At 43.1% G+C, this 13,078-nt stretch overlaps 1 protein-coding gene across 6 annotated transcripts; it reads left to right on the forward strand.

The window, feature by feature from the left end:
• The first annotated feature begins 2,217 nt into the window (after positions 1 to 2,217).
• LOC125535506 (cysteine-rich receptor-like protein kinase 26) lies at positions 2,218 to 8,739 on the forward strand. Of its 6 annotated transcripts, none has more exons than XM_048698567.1 (8): positions 2,218 to 2,379; positions 3,319 to 3,527; positions 3,662 to 3,911; positions 4,051 to 4,273; positions 4,502 to 4,622; positions 5,021 to 5,062; positions 5,183 to 5,273; positions 5,397 to 8,029. In XM_048698567.1, the coding sequence occupies exons 2-8, from the start codon at positions 3,366 to 3,368 to the stop codon at positions 5,417 to 5,419; spliced, it is 912 nt and encodes a 303-aa protein (XP_048554524.1). In that variant the 5' UTR covers positions 2,218 to 2,379; positions 3,319 to 3,365; the 3' UTR covers positions 5,420 to 8,029. The 6 variants fall into 6 exon arrangements, with proteins under 6 accessions (XP_048554524.1, XP_048554529.1, XP_048554525.1 ...); XM_048698572.1 differs by having other exon boundaries at positions 5,183 to 5,222; positions 5,492 to 8,029; XM_048698568.1 differs by having other exon boundaries at positions 5,492 to 5,537.
• Positions 8,740 to 13,078: the final 4,339 nt, after the last annotated feature.

Below are 13,078 nucleotides of genomic sequence, written 5' to 3' on the forward strand. Positions count from 1 at the left end.
GCTTTCCATTTAGCTAGCTATATTTGCCGCAATGCCCTACTAGTAACCATAGTGTTTTCTACTTGGGGTCTTGCACGGAGGCCTGATGGGAACCGTCCGTAGCCCCCGCGTCACCCCCCGCTAGGGCGAGGATGGTGGAGACCATGAAACCGCACCGTCGGGCAGCCTCCATCCCCGTCCTCCTCTCCGTCGCTGTTGGAGGAAGCCGACAACGGTGACGAAGGACCTCTTCCCTCCCGCGTCGGGATCGGGTGAGGCGGGTTACCCAACAGCCGGGGCGTTTCTCCCTGATTTGAGTCGCCGCGGCAGCGACGGAGCTGCAGGACGACGTGGAAGATCGGGTGGTGCTGGCCGCTCAGCGCGTCCACGTGGTCACGGTTGCCATGGCGTCTCGGCGATACGGCGGCGGTGGCGTCGTTCGGCATGGATCCCGAGGTGGCGGCCCTGGAAGGAGGGGGCAGGTGAAGCTCGGGCTTCCTGTGGCGGCATGGCGTGGTGTTGTTCCTGTCCAAGGTGGATCTGCGCCGACAATCTGGTGGCTTTGGCTCCGGAGTGATTTGGATGAGAGATGGTGACGGGTGCGCGGGATCCCTCTCGGTGGCTCTCGTGGTTTGGCGTGGTAGGGTGGCGGCCCTCCTCCCAGGCTCCAGTGGTGGCACACACATGCAGTGTCTGGTGTGACAGGGCTCCCATGGTGGCAGTGTTGCGATGGATGGTCGCGGGATCTAGGCGGCTGGATCTGGGGCTTTGAAGGCGGTCGGGACGACGCATAGGTTGTCGGATGGATTTCTTGGCACAAATCCGGGTGAAAACCTGGTCTTCGGACGGTGGCCGGAACCGGCGATAGTGATGCCCTTGGCATCGTTTCCTTTATGAAGGCATCATCGAGGTCAAGCTCCCAACTACCCCGCTACCTCCGAGGGAAACCCTTGATCAGTTGATCGGATAATGGCGGCGCTCTTGTATCTTTTCCTTCTTGGGGGCGTCATTCTTGGAGGTGTGCATTGGCTCGAGGGACCATTGGACAGTTTTAGCGATGGAGCGGCGTTTCATGTCATGCATTGACGATGTGGAGTCTCCGGCTTTAGATGTTAGGCTTTGCTACAAGGTCTGTTTAGTACTCGGCTCGGACTATCGACACCCCTTCGTCAAGTGGATAGGAGTAGCAACATGTGTTGCTAAGATGGTGGATTTAGACTTACTGATGTATTGCTTTATAAGGTCTTTATGAATAATTAATAAAATAGATGCATGAATCACCAAGATGCAGAGGTCGGGGGTCATCCTCCTTTCAAAAAAATTGCCATCTTGCACCTCGCGAACTTGTAACCAACTCAAAAAATGGCTGAATAATGGGTTGTCGTGATTCTTGCCGGCATTGGTGAACGATGATGATGTGCGAGGGGCGGGATCTAGGCATGGGATCGCATGTGATGATGGAGGAGCTGTCTGTCGGCGTGCTTGGCGATGGCGGTGCTGGACAAGAGACTTGGGGACGGCTCACATATGTGGCCCGGAGGTGAGCTCAAGACGAATAGAGGGTGAGCCGCATAGTCGGTGAGGCGCGAGAGCTCCAGGGACGCACAAAGCAGGGCGTGTCCGCTCGAGGTCTGTTGTATCAGCAACGCAAGCCAGCGAGAAGAGCAGGGCCTGGGTCACCGAGCATCACCACGGACCCAACAAGGGCCACTCGCTGAGGATATCGATGGAGGTAGCGGTGGCGGCACGCACCTCCTCCCGCGCCTCGTCGATGGCGTCGCCTACGCAGCCCGCCTCTAGCTTATCTCCGCCGCCGCCCGCCTCGCTTCTGCCCTCGCCCACCTAGACACCGGCGCAACCCGCCTTGCCGCCGAAATTGAAAGCGGCACAACTAGATGAGGTGCGGAATGGGGAGCGTCAATGAGAGAGAAAGCAGAGTGGGAGAAGAAATTCAGCCAGTTGGGCGTTTGCGATGATATCTAGGTTTGCTGGAGTGTCTCTTTCCTTTGCTTTAACACATCTGCACATCTGTTACCTCAAAAAAAAATATGTGCATATGACCCAATGGCAACAAATACATTCGTCGGGAATCCTCAAAATATTTACCTTTCGGCATATGCATTTCCCTAAAAATTTGAAATGATGGATTATCGACAACTCCACAATAAACTCCATCAGTTATTTTTTTTCCTTCAGAAAAAGTAGGGTCTACCTTGACTGTTGACGCAATGACCACCAATAATTGCAGGTCAACATACTCGGAGCCTGGAAGCCATCCAACCCCCCACTGGAAGCGGCAGCCAGGGGTCGCCGTCCTCCTGGAGGCGCAGGCCATCGACATCCAGATCTCGTCTCCGCTCTCCGCTCACCGGTCGGCCGGCCGGCCGGCCGACTGCCGCGGTACGGATGTTCCTTTTTCTTTCTGTAAATCTCTTCCATCCTCCCTCTTTTCATTTGATTCATCCTAGTTAACTTGGTGCTACCTCCAACTCCCCTCCTCCGAGTTTACTAATTTCTTGTTGCCTGCTAGTACTCCCAAGATAACTAGTCGGTCTTGTGCCTGCGACATGGCCCAGATCAAATCAGGCTAACTATCGTTCTGTTACCTTACACCCATCAGCGTCGGTAAAGGAAGTCAGATTAGAATAATCAGAAAACAATATTACTAGCTACTAGCATCTGTGATAAATCTATAAATTCGAGTTTCAGACATATTATCCGGATTAGATGTTCAATTTGATCTCCATATGTGTATGTGCTAGCTAGTACCAAATCAACTGTTAAGGAAAGTGTGACTCTGTATCCTAAACCTGGTACTGTTAAGATTCAACCATGTGTGATGTAAGTAAATCTAAGGAATATAATTCTACTGGAAAAACAAGACCTCCTGAGCGAAGGCTGGAATTTGAAGTGTCTGATGCAGCTCCTTTGTCTTCTGCCGCTGGTGTTTGGGGTCTAAGGTTATTGCTGAAATCCAGCTCATCGCTTGCTTTTGAGAAATCAGAGCACAAATGAGTGTTTAAAATAACTGACGTACAGGTTGACGCTAGAGATAGGATCAGTCATCGTCAAGTCAAAATTTGGAGAACTGTCGTTAGCAACAAGATGGGAGAGCTTAATTGTAGTAAAGCACATACCAAATTTGAACACTTCTTTGTGCTACAGTTTTTAGCTTACTTGCTGTCTACTTTGAAGTGACTGAGATTTTTTTAAGGTGAGAATTATCAAACCTGTTGTGTCTTTGATGATTATACCTGTAAGTAACTAGGGAGTTGGGATGCATGTGATCTTCATTCTCTTGCTCTATATAATTCATGACATTTGCATCATCTGGTATAGTGAATGCTCTTATTTAAAGAGCACTGCACCATATTACGTATCTGCAAATGGAGTACGAAATTAGTACTGGACACAATGCTCTGGAGCGCATGTTAATTGATGGAAGTGCGGAGCCAATGGATCTGCCGTTATCACTTTTACAAGACATCACAAATTGTTTCTCTGACGATCAGCAAATCGGCAGTGGCGGGTTTGCAGTGGTCTATAAGGTACACAACTCTAATAAGCTTCCATCTAATCACAATTGGTCTAAAAACTAAACTGGCATATGGTCACGTGACATAAGTCACACCGCCACAAGCCCGAAAAGGTTTGCAATGACAATACTTGTTTGTGACCGCAGGGAATGGTCGGAAATGAGATAGTTGCTGTGAAGAGGCTATCCAGGAATATGCATGAGAGTAAATTCCACAAAGAGGTCGAGTGCTTGATGAAGGCCAAGCACAAAAACATAGTGCGTTTTCTAGGATATTGTTCTGACACGCAAGGGAAAATTATGGACTATGAGGGGAAGATGGTCATGGCGGATATACGAAATTGGTTGCTCTGTTTTGAGTATGTACCCAACGGCAGTCTTGATAAGTATATTACTGGTAAGATCAAGACATTCATTTCCATCTTTATTTGCTTTATTATAGAGCCCAAGGATCCCACGTAAACTATGCTTATGTTGCCTGACGTTTGTAAGTTTATTACTCACATTATACAATCTCTACCTGCCTATCTCTACAGATGCATCTCATGGACTTGAATGGAGGGAGCGTTTTGAGATAATTAAGGGAACATGTGACGGTCTATGTCATCTTCATGAGAAGCGCATTTTGCACTTAGATTTGAAACCCGCTAATATTCTAATAGATGATCACATGGTACCCAAAATTGCTGATTTTGGCCTTACAAGGTGCCTCGAGAAAGAGCAAACCCACGTTTTTACTTCAAACCTTTGTGGATCACTGTAAGCCAGCCTCTGGGGAGCTCTCCTTTATTTCATTTTGTATAGGATGAATTTAATTTCTAGAACCTCCGCCCAGAATTAGTTAACTCAAATTTGTCTAGTTACAGATGTATCTAGACACGTTTAGCGTTAGATACATTCGTATCTAGACGAATCTAGGTCAACTAATTTGGGACGGAGAGAGTATTTTACAGAAAGTGAGAAGTAACTCTATAAATCTTCTTGCAGCGGATATTTGGCACCTGAGTTCTATAGTGGGCAAGTCACATTTGCATCGGACATATATAGTCTTGGCGTTATAATCCTGGAGATAATGACTGGACAAAAGGGTTACTCCGAAGATAAGAATGTAAGAATAATTTAATCATTTTCTCCAAGTTAAAGCATAAAATAATAAGTTAACAATATCACCCTCTTAACAATATTACCCTCTAACTTATGAATTAGAAATGACATTCCTTCCTTTTCTAGACTTGGGAGTAGTGAATGAGAAGCACTAGTCTAGAAAAGTAGAGCTTATGAATTAACAATATTACTCTACATAACTAATAAAGATGTATGATTAGATTGTTTAAGTTGTATATGAAAAATTAGAAATACATACTCCCAACCGTATGAAGTGCTTTACTATTCAATACACTATTTTGAATAGTATTACACTATTCACAACAATATTTAATTTTTTGGTATTATATGCTCGTTCTCTATTCACTAAGCAGCTTATATCTTAATGCATGATCTATTTAGGGGCTGGCGAGGTCAACAATACGTCCGACGGTGTGCACAGAGGTGTAAATCCTACTCAGTACTCACCATATTTTTCATTATGTTGTATTAGATGTAGCTAGTTACGTTCACTTAGTAGTTTTAATTGCAAATTTATGGGGTAAATTTCTATCGTCTTCCCAGTCAGTTCCACCTGAAGGGAACACTTCTCTACGGCCACAAGGTTCTCATTCAAACACCACTCTGGGCTACACAGAGAACTACACACGCAGAGGTTTCTCCTTTAGGATCCCTAGCATAAGAACTCGTCCCATAAATTCATAAATAAATATACCAAGTGAAACCAAGAAACTACATCATTTCCACAACATAATTTACATATGAATTTCCCTTTCAGGAGGCCCCGAAGGGATTACATAAGCTAAAGAAAATTATCTTCTAACTACCTTCTTGAGCCTTACAATGCTCTGGATACTGTGACTCTTATTGCATGATGAGGCGAGAGAGCAGCTCTGTGGATGGCTTCCGGGAGAATGCACCTCTTTATTTTATATTTGGTAGGATGCATGCGTGACTTTCTAGGGTATTGATAAGAGCGAGAGATAGTGCCCCGACAAACTTCAATCTTCAGGAATCTTTCAAGTCATTGCTTTTTTCATGTGGGCATTGTCTCTTGGTGAATAATTGGCTGGCTCTTCTTTTCATCTTCGCTTTTCAGCGATGCAAATCTTCATGCCTTCAGATAGATTGCTTCTCCTTCAGGAATCCTTGTGCCAGTGTATGCGTACATACATGCCAAGGTTGTTTAAATATTCAACATTGCTTATTCATTTATTTTTAAATTTTTTTATAAGGGGTCTTCCCTGCCCATATGATTGATGATAATACCTTATCAATATTTAAAATATCTATTTTTAGAATGTCTATCAATATTCGGGTCGGGTATAGGTCCTCCGCGCCCGAATAATTGATAGCAATATCAATATATGCAGTTTGGACTTTATTCAGGCCGCTGCCCATGCCCTGCTATGTCCATATGATCATCATCGTTTAACCTATTGAAATCATATTTTTGATCACATTCTTTCTTTATTTCTTCAAATTTTTCATCCATTTCATGCCTTAATTCTTTTAATATTTCTTCTTTTAATTCTTTCTTTATTATTTTTGAAAATTATTCAAATCTTTTATCCATTTCTTGATTTATGTATTCATTGTCTAAAGGGTCAAGTACCTTTAGAAGGCATTCTTGATATGTTTGATATTTTGAAGACTCTTCTTTCTTTATATTTTTTGAGCTTGATGCCTCCCCCTTTGTAGGAGTTGGTGAAGTAGGTATGCCTCTTCTCATTTGGGGTCTTTAGCCTTTGGGTCAATATAATTATTTGGTCCGAATACCTTTCTTGCCCAAAATAAGGCATCATTTATACTATAATATCTTTTGAACGTTAAATCTTCTCCTTTTCTTTTTGCATTTAATTTCTCAATCATAACGTTTTTCCATTCTAAATATATACCGGGTTTATTTCCATCAAATATAATATATAATGTTTCTCCTTTTGGTATTTCAATCTTTTTTGGCTTTGGTAGATTTTTGTTTAATTCGTTAAAATATTCTGCCAAGCTATTGATATATAATCGTTAAAAGAGATGAAAGAGGATATTTGTTATCAATTCTCAATAGCTTGGCAGAATATTTTAACGAATTAAACAGAAATTTGCCAAAGCCAGAAAAGATTGAAATACCAAAAAGAGAAACATTATATATTATATTTGATGGAAATAAACCCGGCATATATTTGGAATGGGAAAACATTATGATTGAGAAATTAGATGCAAAAAGAAAAGAAGAAGATTTAACATTCAAAATATATTATAGTATAAATGATGCCTTATTTTGGGCAAGAAAGTTATTCGGACCAGATGATTATATTGACACAAAGGCTAAAGACTACATCCAAATGAGAAAAGGCATACCTACTTCACCAACTCCTACAAAGGGGGAGGCATCAAGCTCGAAAAATATAAAGAATGAAGAGTCTCCAAAATATCAAACATATCAAGAATGCCTTCTAAAGGGACTTGACCCTTTAAACAGTGAATACATGGATCAATAAATGGATAAAAGATTTGAAGAATTTTCAAAATAATAAAGAAATATTAAAAGAATTAAGGCATTAAAAGGATGAAAAATTTGAAAAAATAAAGAAAGAATGCGATCAAAAATATGATTTCAATCTGTTAAACGACGATGATCATATGGACATAGCAGGGCATGGACAGCGGCCTGAATAAAGCCCAAGCTGCATATATTAATATTGCTATCAATTATTCGGGCGTGGAGGACCTATACCCGACCCGAATATTGATAGAAATTCTAAAAATAGATATTTTAAATATTGATAAGGTATTATCATCAATCATATGGGCAGGGAAGACACCATGTAAAAAAATAAAAATAAATGAATAAGCAATGTTGAATATTTAAGCAGCCTTGGCATGTATGTACGCATATACTGGCACAAGGATTCCTGAAGGAGAAGCAATCTATCTGAAGGCATGAAGATTTGCATCGCTGAAAAGCGAAGATGAAAAGAAGAGCCAGCCAATTATTCACCGAGAGACAATGCCCACGTGAAAAAAGCAATGACTTGAAAGATTCCTGAAGATTGAAGTTTGTCGGGGCACAATCTCTCGCCTATAAAAGGAGGCGTTTGCTGCGAAGAGAGACACCAGATGGAGAAGAACCACCAGCCACCGATAGAGCAAAGAGATGCGACCCAGCTAGCAAGCTCGTTGCTCAGCAGCAGCAGCAGCAGTAGTAGTAGTAGTGGTAGTTCCTCATCCTGCAATAAGAGTCACAATATCTAGAGTATTGTAAGGCTCAAGAAGGTAGTTAGAAGGTAATTTTCTTTAGCTTGTGTAATCCCTTCGGGGCCTCCCGAAAGGGAAATCCATATGTAAGTTATGTTGTGAAAATAATGTAGTTTCTTGGTTTCACTTGGTATTTTTATTTATGAATTTATGGGACGAGTTCTTATGGTAGGGATCCTATAGAAGAAACCTCTGCGTGTGTAGTTCTCTGTGTAGCCCAAAGTGGCGTTTGAATGAGAACCTTGTGGCCGTAGAGAAGTGTTCCTTTCGGGTGGAACTGCCTGGGAAGACGATAGGATTTATCCTGTAAATTTGTAATTAAAACTACTAAGTGAACGTAACTAGCTACATCTGATACAACATAATGAAAAATATGGTGAGTACCGAGTAGAATTTTACACCTCTGTGCACATCATCAAACGTATTGTTGGCCTCGCCAGCCCCTAAATAGATCCTGCATTAAGGCCCCCTTTGTTTGGGCTAGAGATTGCTGAGAATCAGCTGCCACTTGGATTCCGAAAATCCACTACAGCTGTAGATTTTGAGAATCCAAATCTGAATGTTTGTTTACCCCGGTTTTGGAAAAACAAAATGTTGTGAAGTGTCTACAACGCCCCTGATGTTGTGGAGTGCAGGACGCCGGAGAGGGGCGGCGTACGCAGAAATCGGGGCGGTGTGTTGATAACCCACAAGTATAGAGGATCGCAACAGCTTTCGAGGGTAGAGTATTTAACTCAAATTTATTGATTCGACACAAGGGGAGCCAAAGGATATTCTCAAGTATTAGCAGCCGAGTTGTCAATTCAACCACACCTGGAAACTTAGTATCTGCAGCAAAGTGTTTAGTAGCAAAGTAATATTATAGTGATGGTAACGGTAACAAATGAGTAACGAAAGCAAAGTAATGTTTTTGGTATTTTGTAATGATTGTAACAATAGCAACGGGAAAGTAAATAAGCGTAAACCAGTATATGGAAAGCTCGTAGGCATCGGATCAATGATGGATAATTATGCCGGATGCGGTTCATCATGTAACAGTCATAACATAGGGTGACATAGAACTAGCTCCAATTCATCAATGTAATGTAGGCATGTATTCTGAATATAGTCATACGTGCTTATGGAAAAAAACTTGCATGACATCTTTTGTCATACCCTCCCGTGGCAGCAGGGTCTTAATGAAAACTAAGGATATTAACGCCTCATTTTAATAGAGAACCGGAACAAAGCATTAGCACATAGTGAATACATGAACTCTCATCACCGGTAAGTATCCCGATTATTGTCACTTCAGGGTTAACGGATCATAACACATAATAGGTGACTATAGACTTGCAAGATAGGATCAAGAACTCTCATATATTGATGAAAACATAATAGGTTCAGATCTGAAATCATGGCACTCGGGCCCTAGTGATAAGCATTAAGCATAGCAAAGTCATAGCAACATCAATCTCAGAACATAGTGGATACTAGGGATCAAACCCTAACAAAACTAACTCGATTACATGATAAATCTCATCCAACCCATCACCGTCCAGCAAGCCTACGATGAAATTACTCACGCACGGCGGTGAGCATCATGAAATTGGTGATGGAGGATGGTTGATGATGACGACGGCGACGAATCCCCCTCTCCGAAGCCCCGAACGGACTCCAGATCAGCACTCCCGAGAGATTTTAGGGCTTGGCGGCGGCTCCGTATCGTAAAACGTGATGAAATCTTCTCCGATTTTTCTCTCCCCGAAAGCAGATATGTAGAGTTGGAGTTGGAGTCGGGAGGTCTCCAGGGGACCCATGAGGTAGGGGAGCGCGCCCTAGGGTGGGGGCGCCCCCCACCCTTGTGGAAAGGGTGTGGGCCCCCTGGTCTTCATCTTTGTTGATGATTTTTTTATTATTTATTGTAAGATATTCCGTGGAGTTTTAGGTCATTCCGAGAACTTTTATTTTCTGCACATAAAACAACATCATGGCAATTCTGCTGAAAACAGCGTCAGTCCGGGTTAGTTTCATTCAAATCATACAAGTTAGTTCAAAATAAGGGCAAACGTGTTTGAAAAAGTAGATACGACGGAGATGTATCATATGTGCATCGCGGTCGGAGCTCATGGGCAGCGGCGAAGACGGAGCTTGCTGGCCGGAATACGGGGTGGGAGGATCCGCCGTCCTGTAGGCGAGCAGGCTGGTGTACGTGGAGATCAGGGACGGCGCATCGCTGGCGGAGCTCGTGGGCAACGGCGGAGACGCAGCTCGGTAACCGGAATACAGGGAGGGACGGGCATGGTGGCGTCAGATCCGGCCTTCCTGGAGTCGACGGGCATGGGGAAGATGGTGGAGGAGGCAGGGGTCGGTGACCGGAATACATGCTTTCGTTCAAGGCATCTCCATTGCATAGCCGCTTGTGTAGACGCTTAAGGATTAAAAATATAAAAGATATTGTCTAGCGTTTGCATAAGCGTCTCAACCTCCAATGCCCAGAACGTGTAAAGCGCTAATAATCTCAGGTCAAATCAACTACTAATGAACTGAAGCGTCCGCTGTCAGAGTTGGCACCGCTGCCCGAAAGGCGCCGGGAAATATTCTCTGGATTAGCGAAACGGCCAGGATTAAGATCCTTAGCGCCGCGTTGTAGGTGCCCTCAGGCGAGAAAGAACAAGGGGAGAGAGAACCTGTCGTGGGGAGATTTGGATAAGGGCAGCAGTGGCATTCCTGGTGTAATAACGGGGATAACTTGGTCTGGACTTTAACTTGGGTAAGTGGCCGCTCGGGAATCGCCCGAATCACCAGATTCGTAGCTTGATTTCCAGAAGCGATTCTAGGAAGCTGGTGTGAGTGCCTGGTAGTTGATTTCCAGAAGCGATTCTAGGAAGCTGGTGTGAGAATTTGTGTGTTTGTTTTAGTTTCTGATTTTATGAGGCCTAGAATCTGAAATCAGTGGCTACAGCTCAAACAAAGGCCACCTAAGATATAAGTTGCTTAGTGAATACAGAACGAGCATATAGGGCGTGTTTGGTTGCCCGTGCTGCACTTGCATGGCATCCCAGATGTAATTTTCAGTTTGGTTGGTAAACTATATGGCCATATAGGCCTGGCCCAACTCATGCAAAAAGTACCCTCTCAACCAGGCTGAGAGCTATGCCTGATTTAGCCGTTCCTTGGATGCATGCACGAGTTGTGCAAAATGCCTGCACCCACCCCCGCATCACGCGTGCAGCTTCATGCGCAGGGTCGCGGCCCCCCTCGCCACAACGGCTTGAGATCCAGTGACTTCACTTGGTGAAGTTACGTTGCAATTTTAGGCTCTTCATCTCCATCCAAAACAGATCCAATGGTCCATATCACACAAAGGCAAAAGCCCTCAGCACTTGGTCAGTTTTGCAGCCCAGCAGCGACAGAAGACTCATCGTAGGATTCAGTTAAAACAGATTACATGCCAACTATCTAATCTTCATTTCTGAATATATAAACTATAGGTCTATAGCCGTTTCAACATACATGAAGCAAGGTTATCATTTGGCTATACCTTCCACTTAGCTGAACTAAAAAGATCATACATGCACATACATATTTTTGACTGACAATACTCATGAAACAGATATAGAGTGGCATTTGACATTGAAAGGCTGCATCATAGAATATCCAAATGCTACAGCAAAAAATGCCAATGTTGAGTGATCATTCAAGTACACAAAAGTAGGCCATTTCACTTGTACACTTAGGCCAAAAAAGACTAGTTAATCCCCAAAATATTGTAGTTAACCCTGTCCAAAATACTACCTGGCAACTTTGAAGATACTAGATCAGATCATCATGAAGATATCATCGTCAACTCGTGAAGTTGTCAAAAGCTTGGTAAAGCTGTCGATTGCATCGTATTCTTGACGCTTCTCACTTCCTCCCATGGGACTCCCTCCTTTGTTTGTGCCATTGTTCTCCACTTGTACTTGAGGCTGCACACTGTCTTTTTTCTTTTGTTGTTGTTGCTGCCAGTGTAAATGAAAAATCATTTTGTTAGTTTAGGAATGAATAAGAACAAATAGTACATACATACTGCAGCTGACCTTTGCTTTTTTTGTTGTTGTTGCCGCTGATTTAGGTTGCTTTTTCGCCCCTTGCGTAACTTATCAAACCAAGTTTGCTTTCTCCTTAAATTTTTAGATGAAACCTTCTTTTTCTTCAGTTTTGCAGAACTAAGAAAGTCATTGGCTTGCTGCACATTTGGATCATTTTAGCATCAGCCCAGAATATGTTGGTTATATCCTCCTCACAATCCAACTGTAGTGCATATTGGAATGATGGATTGTCAGCAGTTTTGTCATGAAAATATTTCAACATACTTCCAGCTTGTCCAAAAGCCAACTCCCTTTGTCGCTTGATTCGCAAATGATTTTTTTGGTCACGGCAAGTATATCCAAGGTTAATCGGTCCACCAACTTGATGAGAAGCAAACTCATGTGCAGCTTGTGGCATAATGCCGGAATCATCGGCGGTTTCAATTTCAAAAGCTTATCTTTCTGAAATCTTTCTTTGGGATACCATCAAGTGGCGAGTTTGTGGCAATTGCAACAAGTGGTTGTGTTCCAGCACAACCTCGGTTACTTCATAATTTCCGGCCTCTCGATTCAATTGAAAAGACATACGAACTTGGCAATTGGTTCTTGTTTCAGCTCTAAAACGCTTTGTTGCATGATCGGTTTGCCCTTTTCTTCGATGACCCTCGTTGGAACAAACAAATCTACATGAACCAACCTGACCATCAAGTCTGCTTTTGTTTGCATATCTTCTTCTCACATCAAAGCCTGTGTGACCCCCATATGCAACCCAAAATGCCCAAGCCTCATCCACATTTCTGAATCTCATACCAACTTGAGGTATTCCCTTGCCAATTTCTGCCATCTCACAATAGTCAATTGTGAAGCACAACACTGAATTCTGTCAAATAGCACAATAGAGAGCACTCAATTTCAGAAATTCCAAATGAAAGTCTAAAATCATAGGACAAAATTTCATTAGATTGTACGTGCAAACTATTCCAAGCAATTTGTATTGTACATGCATCATGAGTAACCAAACTGACTACCATTCTGCACCCAAGCAACTCAACTAAACCTGTACAAGAACTGCTCTGTACATACCTAACTCTTACTGTATTTGTATGAATCGGGGACACATTACCTCGACCGGATGCGGGATGGCAGAGGTCCG

Source organism: Triticum urartu, chromosome 2, assembly GCF_003073215.2.
Source record: "Triticum urartu cultivar G1812 chromosome 2, Tu2.1, whole genome shotgun sequence".
Lineage (NCBI taxonomy): Eukaryota > Viridiplantae > Streptophyta > Magnoliopsida > Poales > Poaceae > Triticum > Triticum urartu.